Source organism: Excalfactoria chinensis, chromosome Z, assembly GCF_039878825.1.
Source record: "Excalfactoria chinensis isolate bCotChi1 chromosome Z, bCotChi1.hap2, whole genome shotgun sequence".
Lineage (NCBI taxonomy): Eukaryota > Metazoa > Chordata > Aves > Galliformes > Phasianidae > Excalfactoria > Excalfactoria chinensis.
This window is the reverse complement of record NC_092857.1, coordinates 50,636,836-50,659,598: the sequence shown is the minus strand read 5'-3', so window position 1 is coordinate 50,659,598 and position 22,763 is coordinate 50,636,836. Positions and strand designations below refer to the sequence as shown.

General features: G+C 39.6%; 1 protein-coding gene across 1 annotated transcript in view; it reads left to right on the top strand.

Annotated features, from left to right (window-relative positions):
* Positions 1-22,549, top strand: part of EPB41L4A (erythrocyte membrane protein band 4.1 like 4A) — a 112,795-nt gene extending 90,246 nt beyond the window's left edge. Inside the window, exons 15-23 of the mRNA XM_072360301.1 lie at positions 2,185-2,298; positions 3,944-3,991; positions 7,946-8,023; positions 13,468-13,587; positions 17,928-17,975; positions 18,576-18,644; positions 19,455-19,565; positions 20,331-20,412; positions 22,173-22,549. Of these exons, the coding sequence (XP_072216402.1) occupies positions 2,185-2,298; positions 3,944-3,991; positions 7,946-8,023; positions 13,468-13,587; positions 17,928-17,975; positions 18,576-18,644; positions 19,455-19,565; positions 20,331-20,412; positions 22,173-22,298 (796 nt within the window). The 3' untranslated portion in view covers positions 22,299-22,549. The remainder of the gene's footprint in view (positions 1-2,184; positions 2,299-3,943; positions 3,992-7,945; positions 8,024-13,467; positions 13,588-17,927; positions 17,976-18,575; positions 18,645-19,454; positions 19,566-20,330; positions 20,413-22,172) is intronic.
* The last annotated feature ends 214 nt before the right edge of the window (positions 22,550-22,763 follow it).

Here is a 22,763-nt window from a genome sequence, read left to right as displayed (position 1 = left end):
TTCCAACTAAAATGAGGTTCTGTGGATTTTTGGTAGATAACTTCATGAAAACATCATCTTAGTAGCAGCAGGAAAGATGATTCGCAATTATTAGGATAGGCATAGTGAAGAATGCAGGAGAACAGCATTCTGAGATTAGAAAAATTTGTGTATCATGTGTTTCTTGCATGAACTGTTAGTGAAGTTCTGAGGAGAAAACTTGAAGGGTATAGAGGCTATACAAAGGGATACATGGCTGTACAGGAAACCTGTAGTAGGAGCAACTGCATAGACCAGGATTCTTCAGTCACGGAATGTATTATTGAATAATGAGTAGTGTAGAGGAAAAGGATAGAGACCAGGATTATATTTCTCCAGTGTAATATCTTGGGATCTTCAAATGAAGCTGGCTGGAGACTGTTTAAAAGTACTGAGGAAGGAGGAAAGGAGTGATGCTCTGTGAGGAGGAGACCTGTGGTGCTCCTTAACAAGGGATGCTGAGTGATTCCTGGGGGAAACTGGGGTGTGCATGGAAGTGAAATCAGCTCAAGGTTTATGAAGAGGTGTAACACCTGGCTCACTCATTCACCCTCAGCAGGGAATAGCGAGCACTAGGGAACTGTCATATGTATTAAACTTACCTTTTTTTTTTTTTTTTTTTTTTTTTTTTTTTTTTTTTTTGAGTGGTTGTTTATGGCCATTTTTGTAAACAGGACAGTGAACTAGATGGCATCTTAGTGTAATGCAGTGAAGTCCTGTTATTACATGATCATTCATATTTATACATGGTGGCATTTGAGGCATGTTTATGCTGTGATTCTGCATAGAGTAAGGACAAAGCAGCATGCAAATGTTCATTTGCCAGGATAGACATTTATGATATTTAAAAAAGAACCAGTGTCAACTTGCCACAATGTAGCTTTATGGTTAAAGCTGTTCTCAGTATGGAAGGAGTTTTGAATCCTAGGAGCCCAAGAGTAGTGGGATTGAGTTTTTGAAAGGATGTCTGTTGTAAAGAACTATGCAGTTTTAGGTACAAAAACAGACTGTATGTTGCAAAAAGATCTTTAGCTATGCAGAGCATTACTGTAATCAGCAGTCTGGAGAAGGAGGATTTGAAGAAAGCAAGAAGACTTTGTTGAGAATATGATGTTCGGCAGATAGCTGTTGTGAAAAGGGCTGAGTATCATCGGACAGAAATATGTTCTGGAGTTTAAACTAGTTGATTTAGGGAGGTGTGAAACTGTTACTGCATCAGTAGGCCACCTTTAGAGTAGTGTATTTTCCATTGCAGGCTCTGTTACGCTATTGGAAAAATTACATTTCTGAAGGAAGGCGCAGAAATACCATCTGTACAGGCATTTGAGAACAGGCTGTGCGGTCTGCTTTTGACACTGTAGCAGCCTTAAGTCCTACCTAGGCTTAAGCACATGAAGCTTGAGATACCTCCATGCCATTTTCAGAGGATTCTGTAGATGAACAGCAGACATCCAGAGCTAAAATTATTTAACAATCCAGATTTTTGTCTGTGCTTGTTGCCTCCCGATCCAGCAACAAATCAAGGCTGCCATGTGAAAGTACCGTGCCTCCGTGCACGGGGAACAGACGGGACTCACACACTGTGTGTAATGCCAGAAGTACGAGTTTAATGCCTCACAACAAACCCTATATAGTGGTACAGGTGACCGCCCCTGTCAGACACTCGTGACCTCCCTGACTCCACCCCTGGTGCACGCAGGCACCACCTACCCAATACTCAACAGTGCTGAAGATTTATGTTGGGTGTGGGCACTGTTTTTGTACTTAAATCCATAGAAAACCTAAAACAATAAAGATGCATGTGAATACCCCGTTGTGAGTTGTGTTAATCTTCCTAAAGCACAGAAATTCTAGAACAACATGTATATACTTGGTCCTACATTTTGTAAGCTTAGAACTGTCATCTTACCAGTGCTGGGTGGTCTCTGTCCTGCATTTTAAATGTTCAGGGTAAAATATTTGCTCTTGGAAAGCGGTACTGTTGGTATTCACATAGCATGTATGAATGCACATGCTTGCACACTCTTGGGTATGTATATAAAGAAACACATGAATGTTTGAATGTGTGAGCCTTCTCATTGTTCTTGTAGATCTAATTTAGGTTATCTGACTTAAGTATTATGAAAGTAGAGAAGTCAGTTGTTTGCTTTTCCTTTTTAACCCTAGTGGGCTGTATAATTCCCCCAGTGACCGCAATAAATCACCAAAGTTTCCTTATTCTCGGCGACGGAACCCATCAGGTGGCAGTGAGAATGAGTGTGGGCAGCCAGTCCGGAGGAGGTAAGAGCCCAGAGGCCTATTGCCTTCTTACAGCAGAAAGCTTGTGGTCCTGAATGCTCTGTGCTCAGTAAAATCTCTTGAAGACACTGCTGAGTCCTGGGAGTGTCAGTTGTTTGTGCAAAATGAATGTGAACTTGGAACATGGGATCTCTGATTTTGCAAAGGAAACTTTGATCAGAGTTTTTGCTTGCTTGTTTGTCCTGTGTATGAGGAAAATGATATTGAAAATACAAAAAATTATATTATTTGCACTTGAAAGATCCTTTCAGTTGCTGCAACTGTTTTGCCTTTGTCCTTGTAAAGAAAACGATTTATGGATCTTGCTTGGTTGACAATGAACTTCCATTACAAAACAGTAACTTAGTTTTAATTAACTAACTTAGAAAACTGGAATTAAATGGATGGAGATACTTTGCTTTGTGTCCTGGAGTATGTCCAATATGTGAATCAGTGACAGCTCACATTATGAAGTGATAGTTCTTACAGTCTGCATGTTGCCTGGGGTTATTTGTCCTGCTGAAGGACTGTTTTCATCACCTATGCTAGCTAAGGTACACTGGTGCTGTGGTCTGCTGTGAAATATAGATGCACGTAACTACTGTGCTGTATTCACAGTCTTTGAGGACTACTTTACGGACCTGCACCTTGAAGCTTCTGACATCTCTGATGCAGTTCTATGTTGGGCTTTCAAAGCCAAAGTTTGCAAAGGGGTCTTTGTAGAGACAACCTTATCTGTGAGGAAATCTCAACAGACAAGAAGGTTTTGTGTTTGTCAGGTTTCTGAGAGCTGCTCTAAACTTCTTACCTGCCCGTTGCTGTCTAGAAAAGCAGTGAAGAAATTCAACCGTTATGTATGTTTAGTGAGCTCATGCACAAGTTAAATAAAGTAAATCAGTGTAGTTCATCTTAAGTTGACAGAATTATGTTGTTTTTCTCTGTTGAGTACGGCCCTTGTAAGTGTTGATAGCAGTGTGTTTACTGGCATCGATTTTCTTATTCATTCATGATTTGTTGTCAGAAGATATTATTGGGGTCTGCTAAAACAAAGGAATGCAAAAGCAGCGTAAAAGCATCTTGCAGCAAGAAAAGAGTAATGCACCGTGCAGTAGGAGATTGCTTTGAGATGCAACGAGTTTGTCATCTAGGGTTTTCATTTGACTCATCTGCTAGCTAGACAGGTGGCCATGCCAATAACAAGTTTTATCTTGGGCCACCACACCCCCAGAGTGTTTTTAGAAGGTCTTATCTCGAATGTAAGACTCTAAAGGCTGACAATAGTGAGTCTAATTGTGTCTTCCGGAGTCTTAGTTGAATTCACATGCTTTCCTATTTAACTGTTTAACAACAATAGCTACACTGTGTATACAGACCTAACTGGAATTGAGAGGAAGACATCAGGATTTGCTATAATGAAAGCATTAGGAAGCTGTAATGGCCAGCTTGCTGTGCTAAGCCTTGCAAGTCAGCATTTTGCAGTGAGAACTTGAATGTGATCATGCCTCTGTAAATTAGTGGAATTGCCTTGAAAGTTTTAAAACAAGCACATGCCTTTTTTTCTCCATCCTAAATACTGAAGATGGAAACCTTTGTGTATTTGTGTTAAGTGACTCAATTATATTTCATTAACACTTCCTTAATATCACAGGAAAGCCCAGAACAGTGGTGAAGATTCAGATCTAAAGCACAGGAGAAGGTAAATATATACACCATAGCAGTCATGAAGTGATAGTGAAGGTACTGACAATATTTTGGTTCCTTGCATCTTCCCTCCCTCCTCCCCATTCTCATGAATGTTTAAAAGGTTTAGGGTTTTTCATCTATTTAAGTTTATCTTTCCAATGCTCTGTAATATAACCTTATCACATCAGTGATTCCTACACACTGCCCTGCATGTTATTACTTTTAAACGTATTATAAATAGTTCGTGGAAGTTTAGTAAAGGCTTGTTTGCAGCTTGAAAATCAATTCCAGAAGTCTAAGCTTTTGGATTTTACATCTGCAAGTTGTGTTTTGATTAGTCCATCTGTTTTGATATCACGTGTATTGTCATTTGAGATTATCTCCAAAATATAGATGCAGAAGCGTATCTGTTCTGCTTAAACTTTGTACTTGTGGTCTTCTCCAAGTGTCTTAGACATTTTTACTTCCTTGTTAAGCTTCACTTCTTTTTCTTGTGCAATCTTGTCTGGATGTCACACTTTCAAATAAAATGCTGGTGTAAATTCAGGTGTGTGCTCCCATGACTTCAACTTTCTATGTATTTTTTTTTACATATTTTTGCATCTGGAGTTCTTTGCTGTGGCTCTGTGCTGTGCTCCTCCTTGTTCCTGCTCTGGCTGTTGGTAGAAGGACATAGTGGAGTGTATTTTGATGTCTGACTCTCTTGAAGCTTGTGAAGGAGAGAAGGCACTCCCAGGATCTGATTCAGTGCACCAGCATGGGAAAGGAGCTCTGGCAGAGATACAAATATCTCAGGAACAATCACAGGAAGTCAGAGAAAGAGCTCATGTACTTTGCGCCTAAGATAACATTAATTTTTTGAAAGATGTAACCATTTCAATCTGCCAGTGATACACCCATGGTGAATGTCAAGAACAGAAAACAGATGATGTAGTTAGGTATTTCATGTAGGAAATGCAAGTGCTTAGACGGGATCTCTGCCTGAAGGCTGTACGTTACCAGTGTACAGATTTATTACTGAATGTAGCAGTGGACTTTCTCCACTTCTTCAGATTGGTGACCTTACTTAAATTTTAATCAAAAAAGGACTGCATTAGGATATGAGCCTTCTCTGTCAGATGTTTCTCTCAAATACCAAATTCTATCCCAAAGTTCCTGCAGGGCTGTGCATGTTCTGCCTCTTTTGCCTAACAGACTGTTTGTTGCTTCATGTGTCAGACCATGATGGACATGTTTCTTGCTTGAGCAAGAAAACATGGGGTAAATGATAAAGCTGCTCTGTGATTGCTAGAAGTTGGGGTTAGCTTTTGTGTTCCTGCACCTGTCTTAGGAAACCACCTTTATTTTTCTAATTTGCTTTTGATATATTATTCAGTTCAGTAAAAACTGATGTTTAATATGCAGTGAAAGGTAACATTCTGACAGCTAGCATGAATAACCTGCCATTCATCTAGCAGCTCAGCAGCTCTGCTATCTTCCTGCAAGTGCTTTTCTGACAGTGAAAACAAGGTAATTTGATGTGAGTGCTCAAGAGGTAGAGCAGATTTCAATTCCTGAAAAGCTAGAAAAAAGCTTATCTTGAATTGGAGTAAATAGGCTTATCTTGAATTGGAGCAAATAGCATATTTTATTTTGCTGCCTTGGTACTTTATAGGATAAATTTTTTAAATCAGAGCAAGGAAATACTTGAAATGTGAAAGAACGGTGTTGCTGTGATGACCAGGGAATTAAAAATAAATAAATAAATAAATAAAAATAAAGCCTAATAATGTTGAGAGTGTTAGTGGTTATGAGGTATGGGAAAGGAGAAGAGAGAGTTGTGCGGGTGTAAGATCTGCTGCAGTTGTGAGGCATGTTTTGCTCCTTGAACTTACTGAGCTTGCTTGAGCCAGTACCTTTTGGATGCTGTCTTTTAATCTTTTCTTTCTTAGGAGCAACATTTTTCTGAAGAAACATGCAACTCTCTTGTTCTCACTTCTAGCTTCACACAGAAATGTATTCTTTTTAACCCAGAAAACTGTCTATCTTGAACCTCTCAATGGATTTAAGTTATGAACCATAAAATTTGGAGGCATGATAGTGTTTGCTTCTCCTTTGGGGATGTTTCACTTTCCTGAGACTATTCCCTGCAGACAAGCTGAGCTGAACTGATTTTCCCAGTCCTTGGTGTGCAATTATTCTGAAACATTTCTGGAAGTTAATCAGTTACTTTAATAAAAGCTATTCAGGTTACTGCGTAGGAGAGAGGGGAGATCAGCCTCTTAAAAGGTGAGTTTTCATTTCCATAGACTCTGAGTCAATCAGTGATGCACCAGTCTGATGAAACCAGTCATAATTCAATGGAATCATGGGCAGATTTTTGAGCCTTAGGTGTGGTGGAAGGACATGCACAGCACTGCCCTAGTTTCTTATTTAGAGTGTAGAGCAGTGTGTCACTGAGCAGTTAGAATTCCTAAGGGAGGTGAACGCTGTTGCTTTTCTACTCCTAGGAAGTATATTTGATCTTATCCCGTCCTGTTTGGTCTCTTCTCTCTAAACAGATAGAACACAGGCTGAGCAGGTGCCTGACCATAGCTTTCAACCTTATCATGAAATGCCTTCTCTTACCTGTAACACCAGATCAGCTGTCTTCACCTTTCATCTTATTTGAGGGGCAATGTAACAAGTCTGTTCTTTTAACAAAGCGGCTCAGAAAAGAATAAAGAAAAGCCAGGAGGAGCAAGAACATCAGCAGCATCAGCAGTCACCTGCTTGGCTCTCCTATTTTATGCTCAGAGACTTAAGAAGAAAACTTTTGTTTTCCATTGCAGCAACAACATCACCAGTCTTAAATCCCAATGTCCAAAATTCTTCTGGACCATCCCATGTTAATTTTGTTAAACTTCCTCTGTTCATCTGTGGCACAGAGAAGTGTGCCTATGTTTAGGGCTGAGACCATGATCTCATTGAACAGTAGTCCAAACCAGATTTTAATGCTGTATTTTAGGACTTAGCCTAGCAGTACATTAACAGAGCCTTTATTTCTAGGACAAGAAAGCCCTGATAGTTGGTCTGTCTGCTGCAAAATTATGATCTGTGGCAACTGGGGTTTTAAAAGTTTCTGATAGTAGAGACCAGGTACTTCTTTGTACTGAGAAGGCAGTCAGATCCTCATTTTCTTGTTGAAGTTCAACTCTTAAGTGTTACCTGTATACTTTGTATCAGCCTTCTCCACTATTTTTTTTTAAGTAATAAATAATCATAGCCATAAATGTCACCTTACCATTTGAAGTTTCGCAGCTGGAGGTGGTAAAGAAGGTGCTGCTTCCTTTTTTTTTCCTCATATGATGCTCTGTCTTTGTAGCTGTGACAGGGGTTACCTCAAAGCTGTGCTGATGAGCACACCTGCCACTCTGTGTCTATAAAGCAGCAGAAGCACGGTGCTGGTGGTGTTTCATCTGTACAGCCCAACACTCAGAAAATGATATGAGCTTATTAGAAGCTCAAATTAAAAGTTACAGGTGAATAGAGGAAGATAAATGTAGTGATTATTCTGATCTGCCTGCAGAATCAGAATTACCATGTAAAGTTTCCATTGGGAGTCCCATGATAATGTGTAAGAAAGGAGAATGCACATAGTTTAAAGGTAGAACTTTTTACACCTCAAAGAACTATTTCACTGTGGCATACCCATAAGGAATGCTGAGAGCTAAAGTAGTTAAACCCAAAAATGCAGTACTTTGATTCAAAAGGAAAATAGCGGTCACTTGACACTGCATTCTGGGTGCTTCCTTTGAAGCAGGTATTTCCAGTCATTTAATAAGCAAAAGATAGTATGACTCTCAGGTGTAGACAAGCCTTCCAGACTCTTGTAACTCTTATTTTCCTGTCTTTTAGGCATTGCTTATTCCTTGTTGAGAACATCAGCATTTCTCACAAGATATTAGTGGTTAAAGTGATCCTGTGATACTGCTTTTCTCATCTCCAGATCACGTTCTCGTTGTAACACCAGCAGTGGCAGTGAATCTGAAAATTCCAACAGGGAGCATCGGAAGAAGAGAAACAGGTGACCTTTTTATTGTTCAGACCTTTTTATTTATATGAAACACAGGCAACTAGAGAATGGATTTTCTTGAGACAGCCCTAATAGGAACTGATGTTTTATATGGATGTAGTTCTCCCGAAGCAGCATCAAGTTGTTGCTTGAATAAAAAGAGAGAGAATTGCCGTATTGCATGTCTGCCTTTGGTATGTGCAGCAAGTATGTACTTTCTCCTAATGTGTGGAAAGATCTCACTAATGAACTGCGAAATCAAATACTGGACATGTTAATAAAGGACTTGCAGCATTGATACAAACAAAGTGGATAATAGTGGATATGGTATTCAAAGCATATACTTTAACAATTCTTTCAGACGTCTGTTTTTAGCAAAAAATATGCCATTGTAGCAAGTAGAAAAAATAGTTTTGAATGGATCTGAAACTTGATGTTGTTTTTAAATGCTCGTATTTAGTTATGACAGTATTTTTAATTTCCAAAATGTGAACTGGAGGCCTAAACCCAGAATGATTTAGCAGAGGGCTGCTAAGAGTTAGGGTAGTATGGTTAGGTTGTGGTTGGACTTGATCTTGAAGGTCTTTTCCAATCTGAGTGATTCTATGGTTGTGTACAATGCCAGCTTTTAGTAGAACAATAGCAGTTAACGTCAAATGATGCTAGTAAGTTTTAGATCTTATGTTCCATTTTTCTTGATGATAAGAAGTTGGCATAACAACTAACTTACTGTAGCATTTTTATATTGCACTTGTGGTAGCAGCATGAGAGCTATTTATATAATGTATTTTAGCAAAGCACATAGAGCTTCATATTGCAATAACAGAGCAAATGAGAACTGTCACTGAACAAAAAAGGGATTGATTAGGTTTTTTTAAAGTAGTCTCCATAAGCTGTTGTGTTTCTTGTTGTTTTGCCTACAGAATTATTAGTGATAAATTATTTTCAGGTATTTTGAAGCTCTTAAAGGCAGGGGATTTGCTTGATATGTTAAAACAGTGCTTAGAAATATGTACTTTAAGCATAACTTTCAAGAGTTGAAGAGATTCTATAAAGTCCTTAACATTAAAATGGTCTCACATAAAGCGTAGCTGAATCATGATGTTTGTTTGGCAATTCTTTAAATCAGAGCAGAGCAGTCTTCTGAGATACTCAGTTAACAGCATAGTAGTGTGTATGGAAGTTTTGTTTTCTGGGTGAGCTCTGAAGTCTGAATGAAGTGCTGGGTATATTTTCAGTGATAAGTGGGTGCATTCTGTATTTCATTCTCTCAGTACAATCTTGCCTGCCTTTTTCTCCTGTGAAACCTCTTGTTCTCAAGAGTTCCACAGGCAAGTCAATGAAATTAGTGACTGGCCACAAGAATGTTTTTAAAAGATTCCTGCAATATAAAGATTGAATTGTAAGAAGACTTAAGCTATGCTTACCCTTTTCTGAAGAAATGAATGGGCCTTTACCAACTGTTCTTAGTTTGTGAAAAAGTGCTTACAATTAAAAAGACTATAATCAATTTGTATGGAAGGACAAGAATTTTTATGTTCTTCTGACATGCCCAGAAATGTAAGATATGCTAAAAATGTTGAAGTTACAGCATCTGTTTCTCCTAGATGGTCACTTAAAATCAGGCAAGATTAGAAGTAATTTTCAGTGCTAAAGTAAACAGACATTATTTAAGGAAGGTCAGATACTTGTTCCTTGTCAGGAAGAGCACCAACCATAATGATTTTTTCCATTTTGTTAGCATACCAAACAAGAATCTAATAAGCTATAAGGACATAGGCAGTGATTAACTTTCCTGTCTTAGCAGAGGTGGTCCATCTGCAGCAGGGTTAGTTGTGACAATACAGTGAGGCTTACGTGTGCTTTTACTCAAGTTTATTTATTGCACAGATTAATATTGATTTATTTCACAGTATAATAACTGAGTTCCTGAGACAAGCACACTGACTTGTACTGTTGTATTGAAACTAATGTCAGCTTTTTATTGGGTAGAAATAAAACATCATGGGAAAAAAAAAAAAAAAAAAAAAAAGAGTTGCAGGTGTGACCTACTTGTGACCTTCCAGTACTTGAAGGAAGTGCATAAACAGGAGGGGGAATGGCTTTTTATGATGGTGGGTAGTGGTAGGATGAGAGGGAATGGTTTAAAACTGAGACAGGGGAGGTTTAGGTTAGGTATTAGGAGGAAGATTTTCACACAGAGGGCGGTGACGCACTGGAACAGGCTGCCCAAGGAGTCTTTGGATGCCCCATCCCTGGAGGCATTCAAGGCCAGGCTGGATGTGGCTCTGGGCAGCCTGGTCTGGTGGCTGGTGACCCTGCACATAGCAGGGGGTTGAAAATAAATGATTATTATGGTCCTTTTCAACACAGGCTGTTCTATGATTCTGTGATTATCTGAACATTTCCTCCCAAGCAAGTATTCACGGTAAGAGGAAGAACCTATGATGAATATTGGTCACTCTGAAAATAATAACTCCTTTTTATTTCCACGGAAACTGTAACAGGTACAAAGAACACAGCAACACCATTTGATAGAGAACATTGTTATCTACAGAGCACTCTTTTTTAACATAGTCACCACTGTTAGCTATGCATTTTTGCTGACAATAAGAAGATCCTGCATACTGCACTTGTGAAAATATGTACCTACGGAGGTGAGCTGCAGTTGCTGCTGCAGAAGCCCACCACCCAGCCCTCACTGCACTCACATAAAATTATGGAATCATAGAATGGTTTGGGTTAGAAGGGACCCCAGTGATCATCAAGTTTTAACCCACCCTGCTACAGGCAGGGCTGCCAACCTCTGGATTTGGTACTAGATCAGATTGCCCAGAGCCCCATCAGACCTGGTCTTGAACACCTCTAGGGACAGAGCATCCACAACTTCGCAGGGCAGCCTGTTCCAGCACCTCACTAGTCTCTCTGTGTAGAACTTCCCATCTGCTGTTTGGTGTCCAGAAACATTCAGCAGACGTCAATGAATGTAAATGAGTGCAGTTTCTTCTGTATTTCAGTTCCACACCTTTACTTCATATGCACTTTCATTCAGATGCCATTCTATTGGAGTGCCCCTCTGCTGCCATCTTTTGCGCAGCATTAAGATGTAATGGAATATTATATGGACAATTATTACATGGAGAATGGATTGAAAGTCCTGGGAAGAAGGATATGGGTGCAGGCTTATGAGAAAGCTGGCGGTGTGTGCTTGCAGCCCAGAATGCCAACCAAGAAAGTCTGAACTGCATTAAAAAAAAACAGAAACAAACAACAAAAAAAAACATAGCTAGCTTAGGGAGCTGGCACAGGGAGGTGATTTTCCCCCTCTGTTCTGCTCTCATGAAGTCCTGCCTAGAGTACTGCATCCAAGACTGGGGTTCTCTAGCTGAAGAAAGACAAAGAGATTTGGGGCACATCTAGAGGAGGGCCACAAAGATGGTCACAGTGCTGGAGCACCTCTCCTATGAAGAAGGGGTGAGAGAACTGTGCTTGTTTAGCTTGAAGAAGAGAAGGCTCTGGGGGCACTTGGCTTTGGCCTTACAATGATTAAAGGGACCTACAGGAAGGATGGAGAGAATCTCTTCTTCTAGGAGTATGTAAGACAAGAGGGAATGGTTTAAAATCAAACCAAGCAAGCAGGCAGATTCAGCACCCAATGTAGCAGTGCTATTCTGACAGCCACATGTCTTCTTTTTGTTCGGGTTTAAGTGATGGGCCATATGTGTGAGGCAGTTGATACTGTTTATGCCATGTGGGATTATTGCTGTCTCCACAAACTGGATTATCCAGGATGAAAATCACAATTCATTACTTGTTACTGTGTGAGTTCTTTTACAGAAGCCTTAGATAGATGCTTACGTTAATCCCTACCACCAGATTACAGGTTTAAAAAAACCTGCTTAGAAACCAATACCTATATTGTGGTCTGTTCCAGATGCTTAGTGCCATTCATTAGAGTTATGTTTGTTTACAGTACTTGGGGATCTAGCTCAAAACTCATGCATGTGAGTGAAGATTTTATTAAAGCAAAATCACCTGCCTGCTTTGTCAGTTCAGCTCAATACAATTAGAAACTTAGAATCACAGAATGGTGTAGGTTGGAAGGGACCTTAAACAGTATTGATCTCCAACCCCCGGCTGTGAACAGAGTAACTTTAACTAGAAAGGTACATATTTACTGAAGAGCAACAACAACAGCATGCCGTACATTTTTCAGGCAGTCATGTCTCCATCAAATAAAACACTTACCTCTGATGGTTTATTTGCTTGTTGCCAGTGTTCCCATTATTTTGTTTTGTTAAGCTTCCCAAGTTTCTTCAGTATGCTGGTCATACTTTCCGACTCTTGGAGTGATATTTTCCAAGGTTGTTTATATGCTTATACATAAATCACTGTTGAATTGTAAGTTTACAGCTATAACTAGACACATCCACTTGTCCCAGCTTAGCATTTTATCACAGTAGAGGTATCTGCAGTACTAAAGCCCTGAAGCTTCTAGAGCTTTTAATGACCAACTGTTGTTGTGCCAGTTGTCCTGACCAGCTTTTCCATGATAGAATTATGTCAGCCCACTATCAAACATGTTCATTTTACAGCATATTGACATTTGTTGTAATCTTTAATACATTGCAGTAATGAGATTCATGACTCGGCAAGAAAAAGGAATCACATATGAAAATCACCTGGTACTACAACATCTTAGATCCAAAGAATTTGTGTACTTCAGTGTATGAAATAATTCACAGAGTTTAGGATTTCACATTCCTTTCTACCTTGTTAGTTCCACGACTGTTTGAGTAATGAGTTTGTCTGCACCTCTGAGCAGGACTCATTTATCTCATGCTTCACACCTATCCACACCGAGCAGAACTGGAGTTTAAAACCTTCCTCCTTTCCCAGTTTTTTTGCCTCTCTCTGTGAGATAAATAAAATTAGGAGATTATCTTTGTCTCCTTTGTGATGGGATTTTCCCATTCTGTTTGGGCTTTGTGCCTGTTCCAGGGACCAGAGATGCTCACTGGGAAGGGTTGCTAGGCCTTGGGTGACAAAGGAGATGATTAAGTTGTAGTAGTACTGGAGTCTTGTATCACAGTATTGAGCTTATGCTTGATGTATATGAGGAGGACTTCAGCATCTAAGTGGGACAGGAAAAACATTCCAGATGGAAACATTTCCACTTGGAAAGACAGGTTGAATTTGAGTTGTAGGTCTGTTTTTAATGTCTTGGATTCATTCATTTTGGCTTGAGCTATATAAAACAAATCAGTGAGTCTCTATTTTATACAGGTTCTTGCATCTTATGTATTTTGGGAACATGAATCAAAATTTGGCAAGATAAAATGTAAAAATATTGCATTGCAGGAGATGGATTTCGGTGGAGATAAAAATACCCTCTTGCTGCCTCTGAGCATTCTGTGTTGGAAACCTCAGACTAAGTTCCGGTACTTTCTCTGCAGATTACGGCAAGAAAATGACATGGTTGACTCAGCTCCTCAGTGGGAAGCTGTGCTACGACGACAAAAAGAGAAAAACCAGGCAGATCCAAACTACCGTCGATCCAGGCACAGATCTCGATCGTATGTACCCCTTGACCACTATGACATGAAAATTAGGGCTGCTGTGGTGTGTTAAAATGTGGGAGGGATACCTCCAGTGTGGTTTTTGCTCTCAGCTGCTGAGGAGAAGCAGTAGTCATGTTGCATGTCCTTCCTTAAGCAGATTTCTCTTCGTGGTCTGAATCAATCTAGGGATTTGTGTTTCAGACAGTGAATAACTTTACAAAAAGAGCTCTGTAACACACCTGGACTCTCTCCATTGCCTTCAATGAAGTCTGTAATTCTAAGAGGACAGTGGTTCCCACTTCTGGGCAGAATGTCTGTGAAAATATTCAGATTTTATGTGGTTGATACAGGAATTTGTGAAGTCCGTGTACATGTCTTTCATCAGTACAACACCTGCGGCATTGTTCCTGTTGAGATTAGCTGCTCAAGTCTCCATGTCCAGTTGTCATTGGTGCATGGGAAAGCAGCTATGTAGCACTGGGAAAAAAGCAATAGAGGGCAATCTTTGTAACTGTGTCCCCATCCTCACTGCCTGCTTAAATCAGGTGAACTGTTCTGTTCCAACACTGATGCACAATATGTAATCTCTGTGACACAGTTATGCAGAGAATTCCCTTTAATGTCTTTTCTTAAATCTACCTTTCATGTTGAGAATAGACCAGCAGAGCCCGTATAATGCCTTAATAAACAACTTCATTCTTACCTGTTGTAATTTAATCTACACTTCTGTTTCTGGTATTAAAATTCCCTTGAGCTCTGTTTGCAGTTACACATGGTGCTGGAACTAATTTTTATCTCCATTTTCATAGTTTACATTTTGGTTTTTTTAATGAGAAATAACATTTAGTGTTACATTTTCAAATGTTGGAATTCCTATTTGAACTGGATTTGTGCAGTCTTGTTCACTTTCAGCTGCACGGAAGTAAAACTTTATTAGGTGTGATTACACAATGATAAATCACTAAAAATAAAGAGATATTAATGCTTGCTTGTGTGGATGCTACAAAATACAGTTGATTAATTGTGATTACTTCTTTTTATAAAATGTTAAAATAAATAGTGTAAACCTGGTTAGATTAAATTTATAGCAAACTCAGGTTTTTTCCATACACCAAGTGGATTTCATTGCTAGGACATTGAGGGCTCCATCTTGTGGCCAACTGAGAGAAAGATAAGGGTTTTATTTCTAGCACAGTGACTTTCTGCTTTATATGTCCCTAATTTACTACTAGTAAAGAGTGATGTCACGCAAAAGAAGGAAAGATTGCAGATGATGCAAAGAAAGGAGAAATCCCGAAGGTTCTGGGTGATCCTTCATTTCTTCTCCGTATTCTGTTAGTGATGATTATATTCCTCCCTTTGTCTCATTCTTCAGTTAAAACAGGGAAGAAAAAAAACAGAACAAAACACCAGCTCAAACTGTGATGTGTGGTGTAGGTATGTAATGTATGGAAGCATGAATGGAAAAAGTAAATTGTGAATTCCTTTAGAAGCGCATTTCAAGATGTTTAGTAAAAGGCCTTTATTTGAATGGGTTAGCCCAAGCTACATTAGGGTATAAGAACATTGATTTGATTTGGTTCAGCTCAGCTGTTTGTTTACAGGACTGAATGCAGGTCAGAGGCAAGGGAAATGATTCCCTAGAGTGTAAGGTATGGCTATTTTTATTTTTAGATCTGGCCATATGGTCACCTCAATCTGCACATTTAACATCCGATAGAAAACCATCATTTTAATAATACAGCTGAGGCCTTTCACATTAAGTCCGCTATTTCAGTTGGCTTAACTGAACGTTCATTCTGAACGTGCAAACATTTTTATTGTGTCTGGCATGCTGTATTACATTTGTTTGATAATGAGTGGCATTAATCATTCTTGGTGGGCAGGGTTTGGTGTCTCCTCAGTCTCAGGAATAAAAACATTTAACATTTGACCTTCCTTTCTTTTAAAGGAATCAGAGATATAGAGAGCTTCCAATTCTAGTTCTGCTGGGTTTATTTTCAACAGTTTGTCTGAAACATCTGCGTAGCCAAAGGGCTTTTTTAATTAAGAAGAATGGCCATTGAAATTCCTTAGCTATTTAAATTTACTATTTGTGAATCACATTGAAGTATTAATAAGCATGCAGATGGAGACACAAAATATATTGCAGGCCATATTAAAATGTAGGGCTGTTTGAGCTAGTAAAAACAAAACAGAAAAACAAAGGATTCTGGAGACTCAGTGCTTAGAGAATTCCCATTGGATTTCTTGCACATCAGTGAATTTGGTTAGCGAGCAAATTGTTTGTAAACTGTCGTCCATTCAAAACTGGATTCAGATACTGCAGTAAGACAATCTGAGCATAGATCATGTGTCCAAACAATGATTTGTATAACAATTCACAATAAAAAAGTTGCAAACAAAGGGAAAGAGGCATTGTAATCTGGCTTTGAGGATACAATGTCACAGGCTGTTCAGAGCTGTACAAACACAGCTTTTTAATGCAGGATTTACAATACCTGCGTTACACTCCAACAAGACATCTCCTTCTACGGGCTTTTCTTCATTTCAGAGTGCTAGTGTTCCTGCTGCCTTACAAGGAGTAGAAAAAATGCTTTTATTTAGAATATTTCTGAATATTCTTTTGTTGGGAGTTAAGCTGAACAAATGTTGTGAGGTAATCCCAGTAATGTAACACTTCTTCAGCAGGTGGAAAATAAATGATGCTATGATGGGAATTCCTAAAGATATTACCTTGAGGAATTACTGTTTTCAGCCCCTTTCCTTCATGATTGCTTTTCCCCTTGTGGCTTGCCATGTTTGACTGTACAGGAATTTTGCAACAGTGGCTTCCTTACTAGTGGAGTTGTGGGGTGAAAGGAAGAGGAAGAATTAAAGATGGTGGATATCACAGAGTTAAATACCCAGGGCTAGCAGGGAGGCAGAAGACACAGTTCCTAAAAGACGAGGGAGTGAAGATGACTTCTTACATAACTGTTCTCTTCCTATACTGCCTCAACATTTAGCCTTTCTTACTGCGGGTGAGGCCTCCTCGTCATTGGTGGGACAGCGAGTCTTACAGCCACATCTTGAACAACTGTATTTATTCTGTCGTTCTGTGATTCTGGGTCATTCTGTGATTTACATGAATGCCTAAAAGCAGTGAGCTGATGGGATGGGTTAGTGGTATGCACAGTGCTGCTTTATGGGAGTATGGACCATGGGGTGAGCCTGAGGCTGTGCTTCCTCAGGCAAACTAGGGCTTGCAGGCATGACAAAACCTCTCTGGAGAAACGGGCATTTTTCACTGAGCCTTTGCATTCCCCACTGCCAGATTATTCCCTCTCCCTAGCCCCTGGGTGGATACAGCAGCTGCTGCTCTGTGAGCAAGGGATTGCAGAGAAGGAGGAACCAGTTTAGGAATGGGGGGTGCAAAGGGCTGTTAAAAGCCACTGGATAACAAGCTTCTATGTCAGGGAGTTAAAAAAACAAAACAAAACATGGGCTGGTGTAAGAAGAGACAAAGTAAATGCAAGAAGGGAGGTGAGATGGGGGAAGTGAAAGCATAAGAAAATGAAATACATTACAATAAACACGAGTTCACAGAGAAACAGAAACCTCTGAACGCTAACAAACGTCATGCTGCAAGCTACTTGTGGCTGTGGCTGTTACCATCATGAGGAGCTGAGAAGTAAGGGCGGGCAGGATGCTGCTTGGAAACAGCTGCCCTTTGCAGCATAAGAACATCACGGATCAGTTCATGTTAGTCTTGTGAGGGAACCATAAGATTCTCTTTTGGCTCTCTCTGGTTTTGCAAAGCATTCAGCTGGTTTTTGTTTGTTTGTCCCAGACATGACATTGCTAAATGAACTAAGGAAAAACTGTAATTGGAAATGACCAGTAAGCAAAGGCTGTGCTGTGACCTCAATAGAGCAGTGGGTCCTTTACCAGTGAGTACTGGGGATGACTGCTGTGCCAGACTGGCATAGTCTGTTCCTTTCCCTGTTCACAGAGAGCTCCTAGGGCCACAGGGTTTCTCCTTTATAAAAGGTTATTACAGAACAGGCTGTCTTCAGCTGGGTAACTGGGTAGTAGTGGCTGGATAATGCTATAGCTTGCAAAGAGGAGCCCTTCCGTCATTGATATTTTAAGCATGTTCTTCACTAGTGGATCAGTACTTGTAGGTTAATTTTTCAGTTAGATTAAAGCAATGAAATTTAATGTATTTTCCGAGTTAACAAACTCTATATGCAGAAGCCATGAGTGGACTATGCTTGCAATTATTTATGTGCAGACTCTGTTCTTAACATTGATTACTGAACAACAGTGTGTTGGATGATGGTTTTCACAGTTTATGGTCTTGATGTTTGTAGGAGAAGCCCAGATGTACAAGCTAAAGAAGAACTCTGGAAACATATTCAGTAAGTATAGCACCTGAATGACTGCTGCATTGTCCCTCAAATGGTTCATCGCATTCCTTTCCCTGTGGCTGTGGTCATTGCTTTTGAATCAGGTTAAGTGCTTTGATAAATTATGCAGGTATAAATGACTTGTAGAAGATACTGTAGACCACTGAATACAGATGTCTATTGAATGTAAGGGAAATATAAAGAAAAATATAGTGTTTTAGAGCTGGGGCTTGCAAAATGTGATTGCAATAGTGATACTTTTGGGATAAGGCCCTCTATTCTATTTAGCCTAAAACTACCACTTGGAAAGATTAACCATTCCAAAGCATATCCGATGTTCAGTATGCACAGTATTTGATTCTGTGAAACTGAAAGGCTCAGACTGCGTGAAGGTGAGAGTGAAACAGGATGTTATATGCGGTTAGAGCAATGAAGGTGAAGTTAGACACATTTATTAATAGGTTTCTATTTGGTGTCAATATAGTCTTAGGGCTGACAACAGCTTATTTCAATAAATCTTTCCAGTCTAATATGATAATAATAATAACAAAAAGAATGGGTTTGAAGTTGGGAGCTACTATTAGACTTTTTACTTTGCCTGTTGCTTTCTAGGAAGGAACTTGTGGATCCATCAGGCTTGTCTGAGGAGCAATTGAAAGAAATACCATACACGAAAATAGAGTGAGTTTCTATCAGGATTTTTCTTGGTGAATATAAAAGCTTACTTTTTTTTTTTAACATGAACTTTGTTATACTGAAGTATTATTCGGTTTATACTTAAATTATCCTAAAATTGTACCTAGCCCAGATGTATTCCTAGCATGGGTTGGGTGAGAACACCTCATGTTTTTAAAACTTTGTATTTTCTTTCCCAAATATGAAAAAAATCTTATCTCTCTCTGTGTGTCACATACTGATAAACTTGCTGTGTGTCTGTATGCTCTGTACCTACATAAGTCTGTATGCAAGTCTGTTCTACATGCTATGCATTACAGAATTGGGGAGAATTGAATGCAAATAAACAAGTCTGTTTATTTCTTGAACTTATGCTTTCTTCTTACATTTTTTTTGTGACCATTTGTTTGACTTGTTCATCTCCATTGCTTATCATGGGCAGCTGCCATTGCACAGCCCTTTACTTAAGAACAGGCATCTATTTTGCTGTGATAATTGCCCATTTGGGATGCCATGTCTTAATGCAGGCAGCTGCCTGTGACAGAAATGGAATCACGCTTTGCATTATAATTTGCTTCCTCAGCACCACTGAACAGAAAAGGGTGACGCTAAAGCTGCATATATTAAGGCATTCTGTATTAAATACTTCCATTCTCAAAAAACAACTTGCTAGTCTGTGACCACTGCACTTGTAAAGCATTGAATTCCAGTTACAGACTCAAAAAGGGAGGGTCTCTCAGGTGGCAGCTGCATTTTGTTTTTATTCCGAAGATCTGATTTATTAACCTGCTGTTGTGAATTTTGTGTCTCTCCTAGGACTCAAGGCGACCCGATACGCATTAGGCATTCACATTCGCCTCGAAGTTACCGTCAGTATCGGCGGTCCCAGTGCTCTGACGGTGAAAGATCTGTTCTGTCTGAAGTGAAGTACGTGACTGGGATTATTAACAAAGTACTGTTTTAATCTGGCTCAGAAATTATTCAGAGCTCACTTGCAGTTAGATTAGAAAGGCCATACATGTGATTGTTGGCTGCCATAGGATTAAGGATAAGTAAACCTGTAGATCTTCAGACCTACGTGATTCGAAGAAGTACAAAAGCATGTCTGGTCTCTTTTGGCCACAGAGGCTTGCTTGGTCCACTTAGAAAAGGGAAAATATGAAAAATAAACCTTTGTTGTTCCTTTGTGGTAAGACTTGAAGTTCCTAAAGGGAGAATTCAAAAGTTGCTTTCCAAATACATTACGTCTTTAATTAGTATCAAAATGTCATTTGTAGTAAATTGTTTCACAGGAACTCCTGTGTACCCAGCAGTGGGTAAGTCAGTTTTTCCTAAAAGACTGATTTGCAGAGAAAATGCTTATACTCTGCAGCAAGGGGCTTGAGGGGCTAGGTGGGACCTTGGGAGACATGTGGCATGTGCATGATTCCAGATCATGTGAAAATGAATCGTCCCTCCAGACCAGGAGGTAAGAGGCCCTGGAATAAGGATGGGATGAAAGGTGCCAGGGAGATTCCTCCATCGACCGACTATTAATAGTCAGCATGATAGCTTTCAGATGGCTAAACTCAGGTGTTGGCCTTTCAAAGTTTGCTTAGGTAACTCCCTTGTTTAGTTTCAGTATTACTTTTGTATATATTTCATTGTTTACTTCATTATAGCAGTATCTACTTTGTAATATCCTAATTCCAGTGCGAAAAATGATCTGGTGCCTCCGCTGCCTGTTACACGATCCTCAGATGTTAAAGGTCCCAGCATCCAGTTTACACAACAGGTTAGTAATTACGCATCCTTTACGTTTTTCCACTGTTTATCTGTTTATTTATTTATTTGATGCAGAAGGGAATCTAGTGCTTTATTTCAGTAAGTTCTTAGTTTTTCAGTGATAATAAAAGCCATCATTTTGTTTTTTCAACAACAGCGTAGCTGGAAATTTTATGTTTTGCAGTATGTTTTGTTTATGTTTCCAAATATATGGAATTCTGTAGCACATGCCTGCAGCTGACACATGCTTCTGCTATTAAAGATGTTTTCTCAGTATAAGTTGGATGCATCCTTAAGAACGTAACCAGTTCTCTACAGGAGGATAATCAACTCTCAACATTTATTAAATATTATTATTCACTGGCATTTTTTTTTTCCCCTCCTTCTTTTGCAGCTCAGGCTTGAGGTATTTTTTTTTTTTTCTTCCAATGCTGAATAGTTTTTAACTGACTGAAATCTAAAAAGGAGAAAACTTACTGTCATCACTAGCTTCTGTCTGAAGCTATGGTAACATTGCTTAGATTGGATAGCTGTATTAAACTTAAAAACTGAGAAGGAAGAACTTGCAGTTCTGTTAAACCAGTAATCTAAAGGAAAACAAACATAAAAGGAAAAATTCCAGACATATTTCCATCTAATTTCCAGATCTTAGAAAGGTATGTACTGCTTCTCTAAGAGTTACTTGCTGTTGTACCTGGAGGAAGTTTTTCCAGCTAAGCTGCATAGTTACATGAAACTTTTCTTACGTAAATACTGTTTTATATACCTTTTGTAATCCCCACCTTGTCTCCCCTCCCCTGGCACAGCTCCATGCCGTTCTCTCGGGTCCTGTCGCCGTCACACAGAGCAGAGCTCAGCGCTGCCCTTCGCTCCCTGTGAGGAGCTGCAGCTGCCATCAGGCCTCCCCTCAGCTCCTCTGCTCTGTGCTGAACAGACCCGGGGAATTCTGCTCCTCACACACCTTGCCCCTTATGCTCTTTCACATTTGTAGCCCTCCTTTGGACACTTTCTAATAGCTGTATGTCCTTCTTTTATTGTGACACACAAAGCTGCACCCAGTGCTTCAGGTGAGGCCTGTGCAGAGCAGCACTCTGAAGGCTCTATATGCTTGTCAGCAAAAGAAGTGATTGTTTACCAACACAAAACTCTCATTTAGAAATCTAAGCAATGTAATTTCAAATATAAAATCATAATTACAGGAAACAAAAAATCTCCTTCCCACAGCCGGCCTTGTGTCTATTAATCTGGCATACTGATATGCAAGAACTGCATGCTCACCCTCCATATAGTGTGGAAACTGCACAGAATTTAACTGGCAACACTTGCCATATTTTGTCATATAGACAGTTAAAATCACTTTAAATTCAAACAACTTTAAAACAGCACTCAGATTTTTTTTCACTTTAAGGCTAGCTAACACACAGCCTGTTCTTTGCTAGCAGTGAACCTCCTTACAGCACTGGCCATCAGTTCCCACCGAATGGTGCTTGCTGTATTTGGCTAAATACCAAATAATTAGTTGTGGAATTTCCTGAGTAGGGAATATGAATCCAAATAGCACAGAGGAGTAGCAGCTGGGAGGAGGAGGAGGAGGAAAGAAGGAGGAAAAGGTTCTTTTTGATCCAGTGTAGTGACTTTCATATCCCTGGTGTATGTATCTGTAAACTGCCATATCCTTCACCTGCGGCAGTCATAGCTGCAGTTATCAAAAGATGGTATTTAAATTCTTCTGTGCCCTATCAACAAGATATTTTAATTTGTTCCCTCCAGAGACGGAATGGATCTAAAGACAGCCTTTTAGAAGAAAAGTCTCAGCTATCTACCAACATCGATATTAAAACTACCACCAAAACAATAAAAACTGTACAGGTGTCACGTTTTAAAGTAGAGACTTGACTGCTGCACTGGAAGACATTCTTTGGAAGGCAAGAATATGTGTGTGTGTGTGTTTGTGCGTGCAAGGGAAGGAACTGAAGTTGAAGCAGTGGCAGTTTCTACAGGACATTCAGAAACACAGCCTGCTTGCTGGGAGGGCCAAGCAGTGCCTTTGTCACCTGGACCATTCTAGGGGCATGACTGAGGAGAAGCTGATTAGTCAGACAACCAGAAAATCCTCATAGAACAGAATGATCAGCAATTACATTTACAAAAGAAAAAAAAAAAATAGCTGCAGAAAAATATGCTTTATGGTCTCCTCTGTAACTGAACAGCCTCTTTCCAAAAAATGACTGTTAACTAACATGATGGGGAGATGCTTCAAGAGAAGCAAAATAAGTCATATTTTTGGCCAGTTGTGCAATACAGTGTGATTTGGGAAGAATCATCTTCATGATTTCATCTGGTGATCAACTTGTGCCCTGA